General features: G+C 42.1%; 2 protein-coding genes across 2 annotated transcripts in view; both read left to right on the top strand.

Annotated features, from left to right (window-relative positions):
• Positions 1–17,314, top strand: part of Hhla1 (HERV-H LTR-associating 1) — a 30,443-nt gene extending 13,129 nt beyond the window's left edge. The window contains exons 7-12 of the mRNA XM_036208385.1: positions 2,340–2,423; positions 3,163–3,219; positions 3,312–3,398; positions 5,723–5,956; positions 11,762–11,833; positions 17,154–17,314. Coding sequence (XP_036064278.1) covers positions 2,340–2,423; positions 3,163–3,219; positions 3,312–3,398; positions 5,723–5,956; positions 11,762–11,833; positions 17,154–17,314 — 695 coding nt within the window. The remainder of the gene's footprint in view (positions 1–2,339; positions 2,424–3,162; positions 3,220–3,311; positions 3,399–5,722; positions 5,957–11,761; positions 11,834–17,153) is intronic.
• A 5,120-nt stretch (positions 17,315–22,434) lies between these two features.
• Positions 22,435–26,452, top strand: part of Oc90 (otoconin 90) — a 45,489-nt gene continuing 41,471 nt past the window's right edge. The window contains exon 1 of the mRNA XM_036208988.1: positions 22,435–22,485. The gene's annotated coding sequence lies outside the window, so the exon portion shown is untranslated. The remainder of the gene's footprint in view (positions 22,486–26,452) is intronic.

Genomic DNA, 26,452 nt, shown 5'->3' with positions numbered 1-26,452 from the left:
TCTATTTCCATATAAAGGGACTTAGACATGACCCCTCTCTGACCATTGATAGTAAATCAGTAAGTTAAATTTCTGTGGGAACAAAGAATATCTTCAAAGGAATGGTAATTGAATTTCTTCCAAGCCCAATGAAAGAGTTTTAAACATAGTTTCAAAGAGGAAGTAGGAGCCAGGGGCACTCGGGAGGCAGAGCCAGGCAGATCTTTGTGAGTTTGAGGCCAGCCTGGTCCACAGAGCTAGATCCAGGAAAGGTGCAAAGCTACACAGAGAAACCCTGTCTCAAAACAAACAAACAAACAAACAAACAAAGAAGTGGAAGAAGACCCTGAGTAACAGGCTGTATGAGTTGTGGTAGGAATCTTGGGAGGAAAGGACTTTTGGCTCAAAGCAAATCTCAGCTCAGATTCAAGATCTGCAATATGGAACTCACTTTTGAGGCCAGGCTGGCCTCGAACTTAGATCTGCCTGTCTCGGCCTCCTGAGTGCTAGGATTAAAAGTGTGCACCACCACCGCCCACTACACAAAGAAACCCTGTCTCGAAAAACAAAAAATAAATCTGCAGTATGTTATAGGACTTAGGGAAGGTACCATCATTTTTGTTAAGTCTTGGGCAGAACCAGGACCCATATTTGCCATCTGGATCCAGGTCCCTGCTTCTGTGCAATAAAAACTGTGATTCCAACTTTTCATTTTATCACTCAGCTTGTGAGTCTTTCTTTTCCACTAACTTTAAAGTATCTTTAAATATATGTTTAAATTTATTTATTGAAGGGGGAGTGTGCACATACAACAGCAGTGTGCCAAAGCACACATTTGGAGGCCAGAGGACCATTTTCAGAAATAATTTTTTTTCTCCCACCATATGGGTCCTGGACATCAAATGCAAGTCAGCAGGCTTGGTGACAAATGCCTTCCCATGCTGAACCATGTAACTGAACCCCCTTTAATGTTAACTTCTGCTGTTTATATCACAAAAACCTCCAGTGTACCATTATCTGGCACACTACGGGTATGTATTGCATATTACTATATACTGTAGTAAACTGATGGAGAGTTTTGAGAAGTAGAAGGAAAACAGTTGGTTGCATAATGAAAGAGTACATATCATCCAACTCTACAACATAATATAGAAAGGAAGTGGCTCATGGTCACCAGCCTTCTGCACTGAGAGGTGTCAACCCCTATAGAGGGACACAATATAGCAGTTCCCTATCCAGGGTAACCACATGACCACACAAATGTTTAGAATCAGATTATAGCTCAGGCTCATGCACAGCATTGCCCATCTCCTGCTAGTGTAGGCCTGCTCCACCAGCTACTGATTATCACCATGCATTGGTCTACATCTACAATAGATGTATTTTCAAGTCTGGCTGCTCTTGCAAGCAACACACAATCCTGTTGCTGAGTAAAAGAAGCGTCTGTATGAGGCATGATGGGAAATCATCCAGTGGGCTCCGGGAGCTTCTTATCTAGAAATCACTGAAGTTTGTCCAATCACGTACCCCTTGAGAGAGAACCCAAAGAATTCTGGGTTCTGGAGAGCCCCGAGTTAACAGAGGAGCAATTGGCAGCCTCGTCTCTAGATCTAAAAACAGGAAATTTTGTTGATTAATGATGCTCACAGTGCTGGTTGTGGGTCTCATTCAAATCTTGTTCAGAGAGTAAGTGTTCAATGGTTTTTCATGCTAAAATGTTATACAGAATCTTCTAGACTTCTTCCCATGCTCTAAATAAAGTGGACAAAAAGGAGATGTTTTGGAAAGGTCTTGTCAGGTTTGATGTCTGTAGTTAACAACCCAACATCAAATTTGGCTGCATTTAAAAATTCCAACTTTATGTAAGTTGGCCTTACATGTCTGTGGGCCCGATTCCTCTTGAATAAGTTTGATAGTCTAACAAAGTTAGATGAAGCAATGGGGTTCTTTGGTAGCTCTTGGATGTTAACAGAGAAAGAGTTAAATTAGATTATAAAAGTGGATCCTAAAGTTCTTTGCTTGAATTTACTTTTACTTTTTTTTAATTAGTATTTTTCTATGTGTGAGTATCAATAGTATTTAACAGATTAAGTTGAATTATTATGTAAAATCTGAAGAAGAAGAAGAAGAAGAAGAAGAAGAAGAAGAAGAAGAAGGAGAAGGAGAAGGAGAAGGAGAAGGAGAAGGAGAAGGAGAAGGAGAAGGAGAAGGAGAAGGAGAAGGAGAAGGAGAAGGAGAAGGAGAAGGAGAAGGAGAAGGAGAAGAAGGAGAAGAAAAAGAAAAGAAAAATCCAAATGCAGTCTGTTTCCCCTTGTGTCTCTACATCAGAATTCAGGGAGCTTCTCTAATTTGTCTTGCAGATTTCACAGCTTTGCTGGTGGACATCGTTGGAAATTCCACCAGCTACCTCACTGAGATTTTTAAGTCAACCTCCATCCTCTCGGGTGTGTATCTTGCAGGTGACTGACAAGCCTGAGCTCTGGCATTCCTCAAGGAATGTAGCCAAGCCTGATAGGTTTCCACATCCCAAGCCCTGTCATGGGCCAGGCTGCCAGGAACCTTTAGGTACACTCTATTTAGGTCTTAGGTATGGTTTAGTTTCTAACATCAATCCTTGGTGGCTCCATCATCCAAACAGGATTCTTCCTAGAGTCCTAAAAGTTGAACAGCAAATACAACAATTAACACAGGGAGGGTATCAGCAGACTCTAGCAGTGGCTGTGACTCCCCCTTCCCTTTTAAAGCCAAAAAGACAGACTGAGGGACTAGATTCAGTAGTCTGCTTTCTGTTTTCTACGAAGTGCAAATATTTTGCTGAGTGATCAATGGCTTGGATGAAGGTGATTGCTGCAGGCTTCCCTGATTACTGTTGGCAGCTGAAGAGGGAGGAGCAGTTCTTCTGTCAGTGTGGTACAAACATTCCATGAGACGTTGAGAAAAATCTAAAACTTCTGACTTCCTAAACACACGTGTCCCTGGGGATGCTCTGTTAAGGGCCTGCAGACATGTGCTTACATCTTCCATAGAGGATGGTGATGAGGGTTCACTGAGACAGCATACATGATATGCTGAGTGGGGGGGACCAGGAGGACAGAAAGGGCATTGTAGCTAAAGGGCTGGCCCTAGAAACTGTAATTTGGTTGTTATTGCAATGTCTTGGCTGTGTGCCTGTTTTTCTTACAGTGAGTCAGACCAATGAATCCGATTGCGTCTTCATCTGTGTGATGGCGGGGAAGTCAGGTGAGTATCAGCAGTGACCTGGAGGCTCTCTGGCTGAGCATTGAACTTCACTCTCCAGCAGACAAATCCAAGCTTCTTTTTTTTTTCCCCAGGAAGGATTCTTTCTGACTTCTGGGAGATGGTGGAGAAATCCCCTGTCATCAACTATACATTTACCAGTGGTGTTTTCAATGCTTTGGGTGAGTATAGACTATTAGAGAGACCAGAACCTCCCCTCCACCCACCTCCCACCATTCCTCAGATCACTAAAGAAGAGATGCTGCCTTCAGGAATTTTATTCAATTAGATCGTGCTAAGATCAGGGGATTTTTCTCTTTGATTAAAAAAAAATGGATTTCTGGAGTATTTGAGGGAAAAATATTGGCCACCCTGGATGTCCCTCTCTGTGACAACAATGAGGGACACCTGTCTCTTTACTCCCATAATCCTCTCTGCACCCTATTGCATTACGTATTATTTCCTGTGTTAACTACTGGGCTCTTGGAGCTACTGGAATTTTGGTCCTTATTCTAGAGTCATTGCCTCCCTGTAGTTCCCAGTTCCTTCCCATCCATCCTCTTTCAACAACTATCATCTGTCTCATGTGCTACTTTTGAAACCACTGCTAACTCATTTTTCCCACACTTAGTATCTGGATTCTGGATACATCCCTGAGTCCACCTGATGTGTGTGTCTGTTTCAAGTCCTCATCATCTTCCAGAACAGCCTATGACCAAGTGCCTCTTGTCACACGCTTGCAGTCCTTTAAACTATCCATCCATAGCCACAAGAGCAGTGGTCCTCAGATATGAGTTGGTTTTGTCCCTTACATGATAGAACCCAACAGTCAGCTGTAGAGGCTCCAGAGTCATTAGAGAGAACGCAGTGCTTTCTTCATGTATTTGTTATTTTCCCATGATTCCTCTGCTGCATTCAGTTTGGAATCACTGCCCTTGTTGGTAACAGAAAAACATTTTCGCACCACTCTGTGCAAACACGTGCATTCTGTTTGCTCTGTGAAGTTCTATCCTTCTTTGTGGTGTTTCACAGCTCTGGGCTGTCAGGGGACAGTCCAGATGCTATCTTCTCATATCCTCAAGATTCCCCAACCAAAACCCATCTTTGGTTGCTCAGCCCAGTATCTGTATGTTATCTGGACTCTGTGTTACTCTAGGTTATAGCACAGTGACATTTATATATGTACCTCCTCAGTGAATGAACCTTGAGAGCAGGAACTTCCTGTTGTCCCATCATCTGCTTCATGCCTCAGTGGCTTTCATGGCATCTGCACATAGTAAGCTTTTCATCAGTGTCTCCACAGTCAACTGATCAACACAATCAATTATGCTCTAATTCCACTGTAGTGGGCTTTGATTTGTGATAGTGCAGGGTATCTATTGGTCATGCTGTGGAAGAAAGCTCACTTTGTAAGAGACAGGACCACTTGGTGAGATGAACTAGGTATGTAACAAGTCACCATTTCCTGCTTGCTTCTGAGGACAGAGCTGAGGGTTGAGTCAATTTTATCTTCTCAACCCCCAATCTCAATCATGTCTCCCTTTAGTACTCTTTCAGTAGGGACAAATGCTCAGGGAGAGAAAGCAATATTTGCATTTTGGCATTACTCTTGGCACACCTGATAGGCACTTACCTGGCCAGGTGACAGTTGGGTTGAAAGGACCAAGTCCATGTCTGACTCTTGGGATCAAGGCTTAGGTGATGTGAGGTGTTTGAGGTCTAGGTGTGAAATAGGGTAGAAGAAAGTAGAATTTGGGGTCATCTCCTGCAACTGCATAGGTAAGTCCCTATATACAGTACCCACCAAAGGGCACCTGGAAAACAAATTCCAACACAAGCTGAAGATTAGGTCTTATCCACCCAGAAGAAGGAACCCTATAGGCTAGTGGGTAACTCTTACCTTATAGCTGCATTGCTTGGCCTAGCATTGTCTCAGTCTTCCCAAAGGAGAACATTAGCCAACCTAATATTTGTACCTCTTTCTCCTATTTCCTGTAGAATAGGAGCATTAGATAGATGTCTCTCAACCAATCTTCAGTCTGTTTTGCTGAGGGTTAGTATTTTGAGTAGTTTCTTCTAGAAAGCCCAACTTCCCTTGATGCTACCTCAGTCCCTACATGTCCCCATGAGGCAAAGAGCATGAGCCTTGTTGCTCTTCAAGAGACAAGTTCAAGAGTCATGGAGCAGCTGAGGAGCTGCAAAGTAACACGAGGACTCTGAGAAGCCCCCAGGTCTCATCAGGAGAGACACTTACAGTCTGGCACTTTTAGTACTGGCAACTTTACATCTGTTCACAGTGGTTTATTACACAACTTCTGTGGAGTTAGATATTTAGCCTCACTGTTTACTCAAGAGAAAACATCCCTTTGGTGACATATGGTACTGTTCATAGTAATAATATCTGCACTTTATATAGCTGCTGCCTAATTATCTTTTGGTGACTCAACAGTTGTACTTGCCCAAAGGGATAAGCAAGTTAACACTGCCATTGGCTATTTCCTATGAGGTGCAACTACCAGAGGACCAGCCAGGACTCCAGGGTTCACAACACAAAGCCAGCAGTCACTTCTAAGATCAAATCCTGCACACTGGAGCACGCAGCGGGTATCTGCTCTAAAGACCTTCCCCTGGACAAAGACAAGTACTCCTTCAGAGAAAGACGTGATAGAGATGTTTCCAGAGCATCCTGTTGGGACCATAGGCATACAGAGTAGTGCCACTCACACACAGCCAACCTCAGGTAAGACACTTTCTCAGTATTCCCTCTCCTCTGCTATGGCTCCCTTCTGTTTGCTCTAATCTCACACAAATAAATGAAATGCTTTCATCCAATTCTTCCCACCACCTTAGTATAAACAGTGTGCAGAAGGGTCAGTCAAGGGTGGGGAACTGCACTAGTGATATATGCTTCTAGAATTCATGGTAACAAAGTTCAATATTGAAATGTTCTGTCTTAAAAGGGCCTCAAAACAATACCAAGAATTCTCTGATACCCTTAACCCAGCCTCCCCTGCTTATAACATCTTACATAAAGATAGTATTTGCTGGAATAAGATATTTTTATTTCAACAAAGTAGGTAGATGTCTTTTCTCTGGGAATTCCCAGGAAATGGTGAGGTCAGCATTTCATGGCACAAATTGGTTAATCTTCACCTGGTTGGGTACTGATACCAAAAATGTGTTGGTGATTCCACTCTAGCATAAAATGATGCCAGCAGTGGCTGGTCAAGAATTTTCCTTATCAATCCTACCACATTGTGTGCAATATCAACAGTATTGTCACCAAACACAAAAGGCACAATGACCTGTTATTTCCTATCTGGAAATAATATAAAACTCAGTGATCCCTTCCAGTAAGAGTTAGCATTATCTATTCCAACAATGGTCAGAAGCATCAGAAGCCATTAATTCACTCACTCATCAAAAGACACCATTGCTTCCAGGTAGCAGGATAGTTTGAAAATGGCTCTTTAAATTTCCCCTTTCTCAAGCTCACAGACAGGAGCAAGACACACTATAGTCATGATCCAACTTACACTGAGCTCTTTCATACAAGAGCCCAGTTAGGGCATCCTACTCAGCACAGCAAGAAGCACGACCTTCCACAAAAAGGTAAGGATTGAAAGGAGGCAGGCAGGCTAGGTAAAGGATGTGTGTCTCGACACTGGAGAGGAGTAACATTCAACTACCAACTACAAAGGGTTATTATGGTAACTTACATCGTAAAAACTATACAAAATTGTAAAATATTCCAGTATAACATGAGAATAGATGATTGCCAGAGGCAAAATAAGTCTTGAAACACTTAGCCACGGTCCTTTAAGGAAAACACCAATTGATATAAGAAAAACAGAACTTTAGTGAGAGTAAGGACATTCAAATCCATGAAGGGACAAATCATGTTCTAGATGAGATGTTTGGATACTTTAAAGGAGGCAGTTGTGCCCCCACTTAACTCCCAACTGTAAAATCATCCACCAGGATTAGTTAAATAAACTGAGAGAAAAGATTTTTAACTTTCTCCCATGAGAACAAACATGTGAAACTATGTAACATTTTTAAAGGACGATTAGGGAAGATTTAGCTTAACTAAGGAAAGTTCTTTGAGTTATTATTATTATTATTATCCCGAGTTTAACATCAAGGCTGGAAAGAAGGACTGTGGGTGTACCTCAGTGGCAAGCACTTTTATTAGTTACTTCCTTTGTTGCTATGACACAAGAAGCAGTGGAAGAGAAGAAGAGCATTGTTTTGGCTTACAGTCTAAAGAGATACAGTCCACCATAGAGTGGAAGGCACGTTGGCAGAAGCAGGTGGCAGTTGCATAAGATCTACAGTTAGAAAGCAGCTAAGGTTCTATAACCTTCTAAAATAGTACCATCCACTGGGGAGCAATTGTTCAAGGACATTCACATTCAAAACAATACACAGCATGTGCAAGGCCCTGAATTCCATCTCCAACACTGAAAACAAGAACAAACAGCAGATGTAAAATGTGTTAAGTAATATGTTTTATGGTGTGAAAAAAAAAAAAAAAAAAAAAAAAAAACCAGGCCACACCATTGCCTCCAGGCCTCGGAGCCTCCAGGTCTCAGAGTCTCGAACAGCCATCCCATCCTGTCACATAATTAGAAATAGATCTCTTACATTTGAGACAGGTCCCCCTCAAGCACATATTCTAGCTTTCTGCAAGTCCAAAGGGTTTAGAGAGGATGTTTGGGTTTTTCTTTTTTTCAAAGACTGATTTGTTTGTTTTTATTTTATATATATGCATGAGTGCCTGTGTCATGCCTGTATGTATGTGCATCAAATGCATGCAGTGCCAGTGGAGGACAGAAGAGGGCATCTGATTTCCTGGAGCTGGAGATATAGATGATTAATGAGCCATGATATGGGTTCTGGGAACAAACCTGCAAAAACAAAATCTGCAAAACCAGCTAGTGCTCTTAACCACCAGCCCATCTCTCCAGCCCAGATGTTTCTTTTGATTTGTTGCCAAAGAAAACAAAGTTCACTTTAATCTACTTACTCCAGTCCACAGTAAAATGTAAACATTTGGATTTTCTGTGTTATGTATACACATTGCAATTGCCCTTTGAGAACATTTTCTATGTCTGTAGTTTTATACATGATCAAAGAGATCAAGAATAGCAATTCCAATACTGTCGCTTTCAACACACAGCTACAGGGACTATAACCAGAACACCATGGGTGACAAACAGACAGACATGGGATCCTACAGTGTCTGTGCCTATGTCCCAGACCATGGATGATAGTCCATCTAAAGGGCCACCATGGGCAAGCCTTCCCTCCACATCAGCCTCCCCTGAAGAGGTCCAGCAACCCAGGAGCACAGGGAGTTTGTTACATCCTGCTGGGCTACTGACCACACCCAGAAGACTAGCACAGTCCAGCATAGCCTCAGGTGAGAGACACCATTCACCTCCTTTGCAATTACATTTAAAAATGTTTTGAATATCTTTCTAAAGTTTTGAAATCTAATACACATGCTGACAGTAGGAAAAATAAATAAGTGATTTAATAAATGATAATTAAACAAATTCTTCTTCCTTCCTTTATTCCAATCCTTTATTCTCTTTTATGAAGAAATAAATGAATGCCCCTTCTTTACAGGACTCTCTAGCCTGCCCCCTTTCCTATTCCATGGTAATTTTACAGAGTGAGGGATTTTGACATCGCATTGCCTTATGTGCATATAACATGTTTTGACCATGTTTACTCGTCTACCACCTTTCATTACTCCCACTTTCTCTCCCCCTTTCCTGTGCTCTTTCTACATCCCTAGCATTTCCTTTTAGTTAACTCACTTCCTGGTTTTTCTTTGCCTCTTAAGCAAGTGACCAGTGGCCATGGGAAGTCAACCTTCCAGACAACCTTTCCAGACAAGCCTTTGTTTCATAGTATTAATGGCACTATGTTGATTACATACACAGCATGTTTGATGCAACATAAGATAAATGTTAATTACACATGCATATACATTTATGCCATGAGGTCATGAGGAGAGCTTGAGCTATAAAAGAGAATTGCTCAAATTTGATAAGTTGTTATGTTGCATATGTATCCATGTGATTTCACGCCTGTGTGTATATAATTAAACCTCAGAAAATATAAAACAAAGCAAAATACATTTATATCTTAACCTTATACCTAACCTTATATTTCCCAGATCATATTTGGGAAGTATAGTCACCCTGATTTTCATTTTCTTTGTCCCATGTTCATGAATTGTCCATAATTTCTCCTCTCACAGATAAAATTTATGTCTTTATTCACTTTAACAATCCTTTCCTCTGATATTTACAGGTGGACAGAATCCTCTTCCCAGGCCCATCGTGGTTAATCAGCTATAACATGCATCACAGCTGTAGTTTTAGTAACTGTGAAGTTGACATTTCTCCCCTCTAACATGTGTTCTCCCTAAAGTCTTATGTTGTCAGGTTCAGGCTTCTCTGAAAAAGGCATTCAATATAAGTTTGTCAGATGACTAAATTTCTTCAGAAATACAGAGAGAGGATGGAGCACATGAAATTTATCAGACTTCAGACCCCAAATTCTCAGCTGTCTAGTGAGATCTGGGGAATGTTATTTGGATACCTTTAATCTTGTGAACACCTAATGTGATGATTTGAGCTCTGTCAGCCATTTGCACTAGTATAGAGGGAAATTAAGGGGAACTCACTTTGCTTTGGTCAGTGGGACAATAGTAAACTTGGAGCTCAGTTCTTTCTCAGTTTCAGACACAACTGGACTGAAGTCTTGCCTTTACCACATACACTGTTCACAGAAATTTGTCTTCTCCCTCTGAATTCCCACTTTCTTGTCTGTTGGGTGAGAGTTGTCAGAGCTCTGACATCTTCAAGGAGTTTGACTCACCATACAGCATGTGGACAGCAATTACTCCCTACAACTCCTCTAAGCTGACCCAGCTATCCACAGCAGGCACTGTGGGGGCCATCTATAGGAGACCCATGCCCCCAGTCCCTTACACTTCAGTATTCCGTGATCCCAAAGCCATTTAATCAAATTAGGTGACGGTTATAGACAAGTCGGATGTGGCTCAGGTGCTCAAGATTTACATAGAAATCCATCAAGGAAGCACACATTACTAGTGCCTTCTTTACTGGAGGCTACAGTCTTATCAATACCTGAAGACAAACCAAAAGATGATGTTGACCCCCTCCCTCCTGAGAAAATGACCAGATTTCCTTTGGAGTTGGGGATCCTGGCAGTTACGGGCTGTACCACAACACTCAGTCCCAGCAGAAGAGTGGTCACAAATAGTGGACTGCATTACAGGAATGTAGGCTGGACCGTGGGCTCCCTAGGATCTCCCTCACTTTCCACTTCATTCTCTGGGGTGCAAACACGAAACAGTCCCTGTTGCTCACCACTCCAGCTCTTTGCACAGGCTTTTTGCTTGGCCTGGGAGGTCTATTCTCACTAGCTCTATGTTGCTCATTGCAGTCAACAATGCCATCTGCTGAATGAGGTGCCCATCTATTGGACCAGATTGCAACCCAACCTCAGTCTTTTTCTTTCATCCACAGAATGGATCTGCCAGCTTAATGTTTTCTCTCTCCCTCAGCTTCTAGAAAAGAGGGCTGCTTTGCTAGCTTGCCAGACGTCAGACTCATGTCAACACAGGTCAGGTCCTGAAGTGGTCCCCAAACCAAGACTTTATGAACATGAAAGACAGATGTTGAACTGAGAGCCTAGGCTATTATTAAAATTATTTACAGGTGATTTATCAGGTTGCGGATGGAGTCCATATGTACACCATGGCTCAGATCAATGACAAGCAAGCCATGTTCTCTTTGTCTCAGAGGGCTCCACACTTCCCTGGTCAGTGCCATCACTGTCCTGTGCAGTGTCACCAAATCTTACTGATATTGGCAAATTCCCAATGGCCCCATCACCATTTACCAGTTCCTGATAGGACTCATTCATTCCCATACATACTCCAGGAAGAACTTGATTGTGGCTACATTTCTTACTCATCCATGCACCTTAAACTTCCTGATTGGCATCTGGCCTAGTCAGCAGCACTGATGAGACATGGAGCGTCTTCTTCAGATTGGGCTTCCCTTGAAAAGATGCATGCTCATGTCTTTCCTTTCCTCTCAGCAACACTCACTGCTGGAACACAGACTACGAGTCCAACTAAAGCACCAGCTCCTAGGGACCCACAGACAGGTGAGACTGTATAGACAAACTAAGAAACTCCACACCTCAACCGAAAGTGTAGCCTGGGGGCTGAGGGAACAATGGGACAAGAGCACCTGCAAGTATGCTGTCACTGTACTTTATTAGAGGAAATGAGCCAAGAAAAGTGACTTCATTGTGTTGGTGCTCTGTCCATTTGTGTGATCATGGGCAAGCCATTTCTTTTCCTTTGGCTAGCATTTCCTTGTGAATTTTCAGAACTCTTATCTTTGAGGTGTCAGGATTCTCTGGTTGTGTGTTTAATAGCCCAAGGTCATCTCACTTTAGTTTTGAAGAATGTTCCTCTTGCTATTTGCAGATGCTGTTCCTGCAGAGGGGCCATTCACCCCCAAGTCAGAACCAGCCCTGGTCCCAGCATCCCAAGTTTCAAGTGAGTAGGAACACCCAGTCATTGCTTAAGCTTGTGTTTTATTGCATGAGGTTGTACAGGCTAATAAAGAGGTTTGTTTGATAAATGTAGGCTCTGACTGATAGGATGCAAATCTCAGTTCATCTGCTTTTGGGAGGTGTGGCATTCAGGATTAATTTTCTCAATTTAAAGCAAGAACAACTTCAATTGCTGTGAGCACTAAAAACTTCTGTTCTCTTTATTCCTTTCTACGTGGTCTTGTATTAAGATAATGTGTACTGAATTGATTTGGGATTTTAAAGCTCTATGTTATTTAATTTGATCAACATTCAATTGTGTGAATGTCTAGGAAAGTGTGCAGATCACTTTGCAAATAGTAGCTGCTCTTGTGATGAGCAGGTTGTCTGATTGTTTGACTGAGCAGAGAGGGAAGAAGGCATAAATGATGACTCCAAATTCCAAGCCACATTTGCTGGATGTGACTCACTGTGGCTATGTTTTAAAGGATGCCCTGCTGGCCACATCCCTGAACACTCCTTTCCCATGGGTTTGAGAATCAGCAACTTCCTGGGCTGGGGATTCCAGAACTCCCAAGACTTGAGTTTCTTTTCTCAGATTTTGGCTGGCACGCTATCTTCTGTTCTGTGCTGTCAGCTCCCTGTGAATGAAATTGAAACAAAGTTAGTCCTTCTGAGTTGGTCAGGTTTTCAGGCCCCACCTCCTCCTGAGTATCTTTCTGTACAAGCTTCCTGAATGTTACAGAGCTGGTTGGTCCTATGTCAACAGGGCATTATTAAATTGCTGGAACCTCCACAGTCTCTTGTTTCATAGATCCTCAGACTGACTTCAGCTCTCACAGCATCCAGTGAATGGCGAATGGGCCTTTCAAACACAAAGACCCCATTATATTACCAAGAAATTGTGTCCATCTCCTAGGAGATACAAAGAGAAATGCCAGTGAGGCCAACAATAGCCAGGTTGTGTTCTAGAACACAAGTTAACTATATCTACATCCACATTTATATTTATAGCTATAGCTATCTTGCTGTCGCTGTCCAATCATCCGTCCACCTATCCACTTATCTGTCTTGTATTGTCTGTCTATATATCCCTAGTCATTCCTGCTGTTATTTCTTCAACACCTGTAGATGAATCTTAACATGTCTCATTAATAAGAACAAACCTGATGACAGTTATTGGGGTGAATACTGGAAGATCAGAGAGACAGAACTGTAGTTAGAGTCTTCCTGCCTGGCCCACAGTCAGGACAAATCTCTCTCACCCGCCAGGCCCAACCAAGTAAACACACAGATACTTATATTGCTTACAAACTCTATGGCCATGGCAGGCTTCTTGTTATCTACTTCTTCTATCTTAAATTAACTCATTTCTATTAATCTATACTTTGCCACGTGGCTTGTGGCTTACCGGTGCCTTTACATGTTGCTTCTTATGGCAGCGGCTGGCAGTCTCTCCTCCCCCAGCCTTCCACTTCCCAGAATTCTCTTCTCTGTTATCCCACCTATACTTCCTGCCTGGCCACTGGCCAAACAGCATTTTATTTATACAGAGTGATATCCACAGCACAGAACAAGCCATAGTTTCCTCACCTCGCCAGTTCCTCAGCTGGTCTTGTTTTATCAGACTGCAAGCTTCTGTGTCCTTATCCCAATGGCTCTCAGCTGAACTGCTGCTTGAAAGCCTGAATGCTTAACCAGCCAAATGCTTAACTAGCCAAATGCTTAACCACCAAATGCTTAACTAGCTTCTGGTCTTCACGCCTTATATAATCTTTCTCTTTCTGCCCCCACCCCCTGGGATTAAAAGCTCACTTTCTGGAATTAAAGGTGTGAGTCACCATGCCTGGCTGTTTCCAATGTGGCCTTGAACTCACAGAGATCTGCCTGGCTCTGCCTCCCAAGTGCTGAGATTAAAGGCGTGTGCTACCACTGCCTATCCTCTTGTTTAATATTGTGGCCGTCCTGTTCTCTGACCCCAGATAAGTTTATTTCAGGGAACACACAATATTTTGGGGAACACAATACCACCACAAACACCTGCCTGGTAGATCGCTCTCTACCTACCTATCTGTTGTGTACCATCACCATCCTTCTGTCTATCATCTATCTCATGAAGCAATCACTGCATAAAATACAGACGCTCTGACATCTTTGAGTAAATTATTTTGCTCATCCAAAAATTTTTTTTAAAAGGTATACCACAATGGTTCTATGAATCACTCATCCATCCCTTCAGTGAATGTTTATTGAGCTCCTACTGTGTGCAAGGTCAAGGTTAGAACCATTTCAATTTCTCTGTCCAATAATTCTAGAAGATAGATAATGTTATCTTCATTCAAGTATTCTGGTGGGTTCTGTAGACAAGAATGTTTGCAGCTGGAAAACATGCAGAGGCCTAAATAAGCAGCTAACTTCTGACAACATGCTGCTAAGCCTGTACTCCTGCAGAGCTTTGGCATAAGCAAAAACACAGGAGCCAGAGAGACTGGCATTCCTGGGGACTGAACAAGGCCTCTGTGGCCAGAATTCTTGTGCTGAAGGTAAGAGTCATAGGGACTGAGGATAGAGAGAGCAAAATCATCAGCACCTTGCTGCAATGCCAAGGAGTCTGGCCCATGTTCTGAGGTATGGGAAAGCTATATGGCCAGATGTGTGCTGTGCAATAACATCCCTGACCTCAGAGTGGAGAATACAGAGAAACCAGAACAGAGGGTGCAGTGAGGGAACTCATGCATGATGGGAGCTAAAAGTAAAATGTAATTACACAGGCAGAGAGATTTGGGTTAGGAAACAAAATCTAAAGGATATGATGATAATAGAGTGAGCTTTCAGGAGTGAGCTGAGTTAGATCATGTGGATCTCCTGAGGTCACTTCCTGAAGCAGAGAAGTATAGATGAAGTGTAGCATGGAAGTGGTGTGTAGAATCCATTCTTAAGGATGCTGGTTATATACTAGAAATGTGGTTCTTATGAGTTTTGGACTGGAGTCAGATCTGTGCAGAATCACTCACTCCCCATTGTATGACATAGGAAAGTACCTGGTTCAGTAGATGCTAAATGACACATTGATGGAAATCTGGCAGTGATATATGATACGGGGACAGTTAATGTTCCAGTAGATCTGTGGAAAAAATATTTTGTTTCTATATATTTTAAAAGTCCTTAGCTTTATGAACCCTCTCTCTACTTGCTAAATATTGCTGACTAATCATAATTTAAAAATTCTCAGACTGGGGATAGGCTCAGTTGTAGGTCACTTGCCTGACATGCATGAAGACTTGGGTTCCATCCTTAGTACCACAATAAGTCTTTAAATGTCTCCTAAAATTTATAACATAACTATGTCAGTGTATTAAAGCTGCTATTCAATTCAGTAATTGATGAGGAAACCAAAAAGATCTTAAAACTCTACCAATGAGGAAACTGAGTAGATTTACAAGTCAGTACAGGGAAGTAATTTCACATGAGCTTGCCAATTGATAATCTATAGTAATAATTCTTTTTTAAATGGGGCAAAAATCAAGAGTACATTTGCCAGACAACAATCACTTACATAGTTTAGGACCGGAGTTATCTGCAGTGTTCTCAGATATCATCCATATATTAGTATCAATTAACTTGTACCATTTTAGAGCTGTAAAAATACTGCTCAATAGGATATCAGCTAAAGAGTTCCCTTCCTGGGCTGTGGATGTGGCTCAGTTAGCAGAGGGCTTACCTACTAGGCATGAAGCTCTGGGTTCAATATCCAGTCCCACACAAATTGGGCATGATGGTATATGTATGCCTGTAATCCTGCAAGTCAGAGGGTTGAGGCAGAAGGATCAGGAGTTCTTAATCATCTCAGCTATATAGCAAATTTTAGGCCAGCCTGAACTCCATAAAATTCTGTCTCAAAACAAAAATCAAATCAAAAGCTTCATCCTCCTATAGCACCAGATAGTCCTCAGGGTATCTGCTAGGCAAGAATCACAACTACACTAAAGGGAAGCCAGTATCCCTGTCTGCTTGTTTCTAGAGGTTGGGCCATTTTGCTTGATGGTGATGACGGGTGGCCCCTCTTGTGTAAGTGTCATGTCCTAATGTAACTCAGAACTAGATGACAAGCCCTGTGTGAGGAGGACCCTGCTCCTTCTTGTTCATTGCTGCACTACTGGTCTGTTAATGCCCAGCCCATAGTAGACACTCCAAAACTTCAATAACTGAACCGACAACGATAGCCATTATGTGTGCCTGTTCCATGGCAGGAACATTGCCATGTGCTCTGCATCAAAGGACTTACAGAGTCCTCCCATTTGCTCTGCATGCTGGATCTGAGTTTTCTCATTCCTCTTGTAAGGGGGTCTGGGTGCAGGCTTGAGAAATCGACTCAGTTTCAGGAGATCAATAGGATGAGATCTTTAACAACTCTATTTTCTTCTTTGCTTGATGTTTGTATTCTTTTCCTAAAGGCTACACACGAAACAATAATGAGAAGCTGGTTATGTGATACATAATCAACCTAGTCCTCAAGGAGGAGGACTCAGCATTGGTTGTCCAGTGAGCTGGCTTGCTAGAGTCGTGTTTGAACCTACTATTCACTTCTGTATTAGTGTCTTGTGGTGCCAGATAGTCGACAAAAGTAACAAGGAAAGAGGTTTATGTGTGCCCATAGTTGAGCTTGCCTCTGCAGTTGGGAAACAGAGGGAGATGAGTCCTGGAGCTCAGCTTACTGTCTGCTTTTTATTCAGTCCAGGTCTTCACCCCATGGAATGGTGCCACCCACACTTACAATGGGTCATCCCACCTCAATTAATCCAGTTTAGGTGATTTTACATCCTTTCAAGATGACAATGAATACTAACCATCACAACAACTCTCTTCCTTACACATGGTGTGCACATGTGCCCACGTACATACGTACATACATACATACATACATACACACACACACACACACACACACACACACACACACACATGCAACACTCTCTTTATTTAAAGCATTATCCATTCCCCCAAGCCAGCTATCCCTTGCATGATAGTAAACTATCCTCTCCTCCAAGCGCGTCTCTATCTCACACTTCAGATGCCTCTCTAAAATATGCTCCTTGGAGAAACCATGTCTGTTCTCCTTTAGAAACCCAATTCTCATCCTTCTCTATCTCTCTTGAAGTTCCCACAGTAGTTTCACTGAGCAATAATGAAACCATGCTCTCTAATGTCTATTTCCAAGCTAGCTGAAATAAGGGACAGACTATTTTCACGTCACAAGCCTCCCCCCAGGGAAGATGTTTGCTGAGCTCTTATTGACTTCACATGTCTGAGATTGCATGTTCCAGGGTGTCCTCAGCCACTCCTCAAAGAGGGGGCCATTACAGATGCTCCTCTGCCCCTGGCCATGAAGAAGCTCAACCCATGCCTGATGGAACTCTGTCGCTACTTCCAGCAATGCCTCTGTGCAAGCCAAAAGCGAGATCTCAGTTCAGAAGCCATGAGGTAACCTGAGACAGTGACTCCTTTGCACATTCTACAGTTAGAGTCTTCTTATTGTGCGTGGTGTCTCTGAAAGTTTTCAGATAGCCAAGCCTTAAATAATTCCCAGGCAAGTGATAGGTGACCAAAAGGAGTGTACTCTACAGTGTGCCCTCTACTAGACTTGAGATCTATGACTGGCTTTATTCATCTCTACATTCTCAAAACCAAGTCCAGGATCTGGTAAATATGGTTGAACTGAGCTACACTGAACTGCTTCTATCTGAGATGAATTGAGAGGAGTTGGGTGGAGTTGAGATTAACTGATTGGGTTGAATTTTATGGCATGAAATGAACTATGTGGAGGTGGAGTGATTTTGGATAAAGTGAGTTGGGCTTAAATGGGCTAGGATGGATCAGATTAAATGAGATGATGAGGTGAGTTTAGGTGAGGTGAGCTGAGTTGAGTTTGGGTTAAACAGAGATGAGTCACACTATATCTGGTAGAATTTCTACTGAGGACTTTGGATACCAGTATCCTCCATTTGATGAAATTTTCTAGGAAAATGTAACCAAACATTTGTCTATCTAAATTAGAGTCCTTCTTTAATTCACATCAGTTGTTGCCTGCCAGATGAAATGGTTGTAAAAATAAAATCAGAAGTCCCACCACACTTGATTAAGATGATATGGACAACTGCCGAGCAGCGGTGGCTCACGCCTTTAATCCCAGCGCTCAGGAGGCAGAGCCAGGCAGATATTTGTGAGTTCAAGGAAAGATTGGTTTACAGAGCAAGATCAAGGACAGGCACCAAAACTACACAGAGAAACCCTGTCTTATAAAAAGAAAAATAAAAGGTGATATGGACATTGATATGCTCCTGCCCTCAATACTAATAGAAGATGTCCTGGGATTTATTAAAACCAGAGCCAAACACTGGAAATGTATATTGTTCCCCAGTAAGCTGAGGACCAATTTCTTAAGTCTTTAATGTTATCTTAAAAGCTTACTAACATGTCCTTCATTCTTTAAAATTCCCATTATCCACTGCATCTGAGCATCAAGCCCAGGGTTGCTTTCTTTCCCCCAGCTAGTTTTAGATTTCATCTAGAATGCCCCAATACACTTGGATGTTTCATTTACCTAAAGAAGTTGATATACAAGTTCACAGACCCAGTGGTGTGAACAAACAAGGAAGGGCATTTCTTCACAGTGAGGAAAAGGAAAATCTTCAAAATAATACTTCCAGTATTATCTAGAGTAGCCCACTTCACTAGATTCTTCTCCCACTAACTGAACGTGTTGAGTCTCCGCCATTTGTCAGTCATGCATTATATTAGGCGTGTGAAGAAGAATCACAAATAGATCCAGAAACTGGGTCATAGTTAGGAGGTACAGTAGTTGTAAAGCACAAGTTAAAATAAAATTAAAGTGATAGGACTAAGTCATCTATCCAAACAAGAAGGTATCAGTTGTACTCCATTGACAAATTTCAGAACTGAAAAGATCCACGGGGACTAGAGATGGTTCAGCAGGTAAGCACCCTGACGTTCTTCTAGAGGACCTGAGTTCAGATCACCCATGTCAGGTGGCTCAGAAATGTTTGTTACTCCAGTTTCAAAACCCTCTTTTGGCCTCTGCATGGACAACACACACTCACACACACATACTTACTCACTCACGTATACATGCACATGCACACATATATAAAAAACCCTGACATTTGTGAAAAAAAATTAAAAGGAAAAGAAATCATATCAGAGGGAAAGGAAGAAGTTCCTATGGAGAATTCTGGGTTAATTTATAGAAATAAAGCAGCTGCTCACCTGGCCTTTCACTCTGTCCCAATATTATTCCATAGACTCCTATAAAACATTAAATATAGTATAAGAATACCAATGTGAGAGGATCGTGTAAGTTGGTATGCTTTTTGAATAATTGTGCTGAGATTTGAAATCTGTTCTGTGGAGAAGTGGGTAGTATAAAGAGAGAAAATTCAAACCAATATGACAAGTTCTATAGGAGATACAGAATCAAATGCTATGGGATCCCAGCAGAAGGCAGCCATCTAGTGTTTGATGGAGGAGCAGAAGTTATGAATGTAGAAAACTGGAGCAACCACTCCAACAAAAAATGACATAGCACATGCAAAGATGGAGTGGAAGGCAGCCTAAGCATTTTAGGAGTTCTGGGATTCTAGATATTTCTGCAACAACAATGACAGGCCTCTGTTGCTGGCCTTTATCCCTATTCAAAATGACCCACATTATTGCTTATAAATCAGTTCTCCCCAAGTCTTGCCATAGAGTTTCAGATGTTCTAAACTGTTCTCTTATTTAGAAGAAATAGAACATAGAGAACCTTTGACACTCAATCATTCATTCTGTCAGCTCTACAACTCTAGTTCCCTGATCTCCCTTTCTTCTTCTCTAACTCCTCTCCCTGAGTGTAGTCCTCTATTGAGACTTTTCCAGTTTGGAGTACCTAGCACAATCCTGGGGACATGCCTTAACATCTGGTAAGAGGACAGAAACCAAGTCCCTTTCACTTCTAATGGATGACAAATACTGACATCTCTAGGATTGGCCAGGGATCTGTGGCTTCTGATGGGAGGAAGTAGTACATTGATGGCTGCTTCCCAGAGTCCAGCTCATTCTTACTGGCACTGAAGAAGGCCCTGATACTAAAACCCAAAGACAAGCACAGCAGGCCACCTTCACCATGACTTTTCCCCCATGATTATTTAGCCCAAGGGTTCTCAACCTGTGGGTCACAACCACTTTGGCAAACCTCTATCTCAAAAAGCTTTGTTATAGTTCACATCAATAGCAAAATTACAGTTATGAAATATCAAGAAAAAATTATTTTATGGTTGAGGGTCACCACAACATTAGAAACTATATTAAAGTCGCAGCATTAAGAAGGTTGAAAACCGCTGGTTTAGCTTTTTCTGTATGAGAGATGTGTCCTCTAAGTTATCAACAAACCAAGTTGTTATGGTATGGCTGTTTATTTACTAGTGATTTGCCTAGCATTACTAACTTGGGGGAGGGACCCAGATATTCTGCCCCAGGTTTGGGAATGGCTATGTTGTCATGAAGTACTATCTTTCATGATCATAGTGTTAGAAAACTTCCATTCAACTGACAAGCTACGTGAATTAAGGCCCTAAACAGCAACTCTGGCCTTTTAAGAATAGGCCACATGACAATAAATGTTCTGACCCTACCTGAAGATTCACAAAGCACCTCAGGTGACCCAGTATCTCAGTTTACCAAATTTTATCACATTCTAAAGCAGACCATTCTCTGGGGGTCAGTTTGACATCCTTTCTGTGTTGGAAATAGTATGAGACGTGTGAAAAATTGTTCAGAAATCTGCTGTGTGCACTATCATACTAGCTGAGCAGACTTGAGACTAGGGTATGAGCCAAGGGCCCCAAAACTGGCATTTAGCTGGCTGTGCCAATTTTAAGATTGGGCAGGCTTCAGTTTAAAATTAGGTTCTACAACCTATAAGCATTGTGATGTTGGGGGGCCACTGATATATCTGAACCATACTTGATTTATCCCATAATGAACCTGGTTCTGCCCACATGCCAGGCCACATGTCACAAAATTCCAAGAGCTTGGTTCATACAGAAAGACTGCAACACTCTTGCTACAGTGACAGTGTTGTGAAAATGAAATGAGACAATGTACCTGATACTCTCACCAGCACCAGGAACACTGTACTGTTGGGCTAATGATTGTGTTGTGAAAGGTGTATTGCTCTCTTGCACTTGCTGCATGGTTTCTTCCTCTGGCACACTTGACATGTTGTGACTATGACAACCAAATGCATAGGTACTGTGCTCAACTGTACTAAGTTGGTCATCTTTGGCATATTATTTCTTCTTGAAGTGTCACCTTGAACAGGTCCAGGTTTATAAGAAGAATGATCCTGTTGTGTCCATCATTGAGACGCACCCCAAGCTCTGTCTTTGCTCAGCTTTATACTGAATGATATAGCCTACCCAAACTACATTTCCCAGAATGCCTAGCCATCCAGTTTCCTGTCTGTTCATTCAATGGAAGACACTGCAGAATGGAGATGCCAAGACATTTCTCTACATTTCTGCATTTTCAGATATGGGTATCTCTTCTGAGGATTCAGCCTCTATAAGAACTCCACACTAGAACTCAGTACGTCTCTTTCCTTCTGTGCTCATCACATACTTGCCCCTGGCTCTTCAGACTGGTAAATTCACTGTCTAGCAAACATAGGAATGCGTCTTCTTGCCTTTGTTACTTTCTTGTCTTCTAACCTGTTTGGGTCCAACTTCAAGTGTGAATTTACTTTATTAAAGCCCCTAGTTATTTCCACTTTCTTGGTAGGGTCCTGACTCAAATTGGTCTTTTTAACTATTGGAATGATAGTGTTTCCTAGCAAAGGCTGAACTACCTAGGCTAAAATCCATGCCACTGGGACTGAAGAAATTCATTGGGTAAGAGCACTTATTCTTTCAGAAGTCCAGGGTTCAATTCCAACATGCCTGGATCAACCACCTCAGACACTAGATATGTCACTTATCTGGGCTGAAACCTCTCCTAATAATATGCCCATGGCCTCTCCACTGCAAAATTCTGAAGCAACATTTAGTGCCTCAGATTAGGAGCTGAGTATCACTTTGCAATGCATTTGCTGCATGGCTAACAGTAGAGTTCTTCCACTCTATCTTTCACAAGTACAAAGAACATCCTCATTTATTGAACATTTACACATTGGTATAGTTCAGGAACTTCACACCTATTATTGTATTTAATCTTATATTATAACTTTTTACTTATGTATTAAGAAACTAAGGCTTAGAGGATTAAGAATTCAACCTAACTTCACACATCCTAATGAACTGTAGAAACCTAAGATTAAAAATAAATCTCATTGGCTCCAAAGTCTGAGCTCTTTCCTAACAAGTATCCTTCTCTACTCTTTCTTCTATACTCTATAAAGATAGAGGGTTGCTTGATGTCAATAATGGGCCCTGTATTGGTGTAATTACTCTTTTTGATCATGGCTGTCTTCTCATGGTCATCACAGAAGAGTGACTACTCCCAACTCTGCTTGAACCTTTAGGTATTGTCTGGAATATTATTCTTGGTTTCTGAAAAATGCAACACTGATCTGTCAGAGGGTGAAGAAGGTGTCCCACTCTCGCAGTAAGTACCCAGCTTGCTGATGTGAAAGCTCAGCAGTGAGTGCATTTGATGGGAGGTTCTGTGACTCGGATGCATTGTCTTACTTTAGCCAGGTCCAGAAGACTGCTGTAGCTCATGGAGCCATCAGTGAGAGAAGACAGCCTAGTGTTCAGTCACCCCCTTAATGTCTAGAAGGAGCACAGAAAGCTGTGGAGTCAGCTGAAACACTACTGTCTCTGCGTGAACTCAAGCAGGTCCCTTAGCCTCTCAGTTCTCATGCAAGCTAAAAAGACAAGCAAAAATAAAACAGAAGACAGACCCCACATAAACACTGAAATTCTCAACTAAAGCATATGCAAATAATTTAACTTAGAGAGGACATGAAGTCCTAGAGGTGGACCCATGTCCCTCCATCCTTGTCCTGATGCCTTCAAATTAATTCTGCATAGAAATGCTCAACATTACCTTTAGCTTCTCTCCAAATCTTACCAAAAAAGGGGATGGGGGCTACACTGGTCTGTCCATTCCCAACACCAACACTGAGACATTTCATCATTTCATTGACCTGGACTCTCTGGTCAAGTAGTTCTGGCCTTTGGAAAACCATGGCATTATATCACCTCTTTGGAAAAAAACGCCTTTGATATGACTTAGGTGTTCATATGGCCTGATCTTGTAATGTGTTACCTTTAACAAACTAAGTCTAATTACCAAATCTTTCTTTATGGGTCAATGAGCTCCATAGGATCATTGCCAACATTTCTTAGAAACTTCTCTTGTTCCTTTAACCCTCCACCATCTCTCACTTCTCAGATGTCCATCTCTCAGTCTTTCCCTGTGCTTTGTTTACAGTGTTTCAATCAGAACCTCTCATAAAAATCTCCCACTCTCCTGCTTCCATGTGTGCGCTACACTGATTTATCTTCTTTTTCCTTTAATTCTCCTACCTCAGACATGAGTTCCCTTGTTTCTTAGGTGCAACCACCATCTCATTATCTTGTTTCATGTTTCTACCACCACCTTCATTCTACATTGTAAAAGTCAGACTTTGGGGTGATGGTGCCAGAGTCAAGGACAGAAATCCCTTGTCTTAGTGTGTGGGCATAGAATAGGACAACTTACCAGCACATCATCCAATATCTCATTTCTCTTCCCTACTCTGCTGCAACTTCTAAGCACACAGCATGCTGTGTTTATTGATCAACATATTAATGAGTTTAAGTGACTGTAATGCAACCTGGGGAGATGAGCTGGGGACAGTTGGGTACTGTGAAAGCAGCATCTGGGCAGAAAGTGGAAAAAATAAATAAATAACCATGGCTATTCCTTCCACTCTGCTGCTGACTGGCAAAGGGCTCTCACAGGAGTCCCTTAGAATGGGCCTGCCCTGCACTCACCCTCCGGAAGAACCTGAACTGTGGCTGGTACTATTTGATTTTATGTCTCTGTTCTGTTACAATCTCAGTGCCCCAATTCCCTTCTTGCTCTTTCAGCCTTGAAGCAAAAATGCCTTGAGAACGTCTGCAAGTCTGTGTGAGCACCTGACAGTGACTGCTGGCACCAAGCTTTCACCTTGGCTTTGTTCCAGCGTGGCTGTGTTTTCAGAATCCAGGCATGCCCCCACCGAGGTCCTCTGTAGAGGGAAGGGGGTCCTTTAGGAATCACCAAGTTTTTCTCTCCTGTTGATCTGTGTCACACATTGAAGGCAGAGGTTTCACAATCAGTAGAGTAACACCAGACTTCTCTGCCTGCTTCAGAGCAATGGAAATCTATGATTTAGGTTGAAGAACCTACCATTATACCTGCAGCAATCCTAATGCCTGGAGGACTGGAGGAGAGGATTCATGTTAGTGTGCACAAAGCAGTCCAGCATAGAGAACAGAACAATATACTGGAGGTGACTCAAACTTGGAACTTTTGGATGAGCAGGATAAATTGAAAAGGCCTGACTCTGTACTGCAGAGAGCTTTTGCTATGGTGCTGTTCAGTTGGCGAATGCTTGGCTCTATACAACTAATCAGACGTGTCATGCTACAGCATCAACATTCTCTCCCAACTGTCTAAGTAGGAAGTGATGGAAAACTTTCTTGGAAACATGGAGGTGTGGAGATCTTGAAGAGAAGATCTTCTCTTCTTCATGCCCCACTGTGTTCAGGGGCTCTCTGGAAAATCCTCAGGCTCGACCATTCAGTAGCCAGACTGCAGAGTTCAGAATATCTGCTGTATTCACACTGTATACCACAGCAAAAAGACAAGTAGGGAAGATTTCAGGAGAGCTCAGGCTTGAGCTTCTTGCTCTCCTTGCCGTTTGGTTGCACATACAATCATGACACATCACTCCCCAGCAATGATATGAGGTGATACATGTGGAATGCTGTCAACATGGTAGCTCATGTGCCTCAGGGTCTGATCGTTTAAGAATTGCATGCCTTTGATCCCAGCACTTGGGAAGCAGAGGCAGGGGGATCTCTGTGAGTTTGGGGACAGCCTAGTCTACAAAGTGAGTTCCAGGGCAGGCAGGACTATACAGAGAAACCTTATCTTAAAAATAAAAGAAAGAATGGGTAACTGAAGGGCTGTATTTGAATACTTAGTCACTTAGTCTCCAGAAATTAAGTTGATGCTGCCATGCCCAAGGCCCTCACCCTAAGTCATATTTTTGCATAAACTATACATACGACCCAGAGTTTGAGTAAACATCCTCCTATTGAGTTATTCCAAGGCTTTAGGGGTAATTTCCTAGAAGCTGGGAGCCAGAACTTCTTTTGAATATGTGATGCTTGCTGAACCAGATTTTTCTGCACACCCACATACTGAAGGGCCTCCTAATTGTATCAGGTCCCTTTTCACTATCCCTGGTCTTCTTATTTCTCTGTGAATTCACAGCTCTGTATGAAGCATAGCTAAGCAGCTTTGCTTTCCCCAACAGTCCTATGTAGAATTCTTTTCTCCTCATTTATCAAGGACAGTTTTCCTTCTGGTGTGTTTGAGGTTCCCACTCTACCCTCTCACCTTAGGACTCTGTCTGAAGCATTGTTTATTATCATAATCCAAACACAAAACAGTCCCTGATCCCAAAAGATAGTTGAATGCCCCTGATTCTGTGTATGAGCATGAAGGTACTCAGGGATGTACACCTTGAACTTGGGCAGAGAAGTAGCCTGTGTTCTCTCTTCCAGATACATAGAAAGGTTCATTTTTCATCTGAACACTTGAAAGACCTTTCAAATGATTCAGTTGTCAAGTTCATCAGCACCTGTTATCATGATTTGGGGGGAGGGGATAGGGAATGACCTTTGAGTCTGCAAAGATGAGATAAATGCAGGTAGTTTTCTAGGGGCAAAAATGATGCCCACCTCAATAGGAGACAAGGAGATGGCCTTTTTACAATGTGTAAGCTATTTTGGCTGGAAAGTGTAACAGGCATGTTAGAGGTACTATGTAACACCATGTTAGAGGCACCATGCTGACCTTAAAACCCAGTATGTAGGCCCCAACACCTGCCAAATGGGAACAAAGATCTAATCAATCAAAGACCTAAGCCATAATTTCAGGACCCAGGAAAGTCCCTAAGTGTATTAAGCTTGCTTTTTGACTTCTGTGGGTTCACTTCTCACTAACTGTTTTTGCTAACAAAGTTATGATTTTTATGCAGAAAGGGCAAAGAATGATGAGGCTCAGGGCTGTATGATTTGGGTAAGCTCCTCATGCATTTGCCAGCTGGCAGGCAACACAAACTTTTTATTCTTTAAGAGTGTCTGTTTGTTTTCTGGTGAAATTACCTCACAACAAAAGGATGGCCAAAGTTCTCCGGGGGGGAACTCATCACCTAGAATGGGCTAGTGGCTAAATCCTACATATAAAGCATTTTCTTTTTTCTGTCTTACCTTTTTTGGGTTTGTTGTCGTTGTTGCTTGTTGCTTGTTTTTTGTTTTGTTAAGGCAGGGTTTCTCTGTGTATCTCTGCTCTCTGGGTGCTGGGATTAAAG

Source organism: Onychomys torridus, chromosome 16 (genome assembly GCF_903995425.1).
Source record: "Onychomys torridus chromosome 16, mOncTor1.1, whole genome shotgun sequence".
NCBI classification, from domain to species: Eukaryota; Metazoa; Chordata; class Mammalia; order Rodentia; family Cricetidae; genus Onychomys; species Onychomys torridus.
This window is presented reverse-complemented; position numbering and strand designations above follow the sequence as displayed.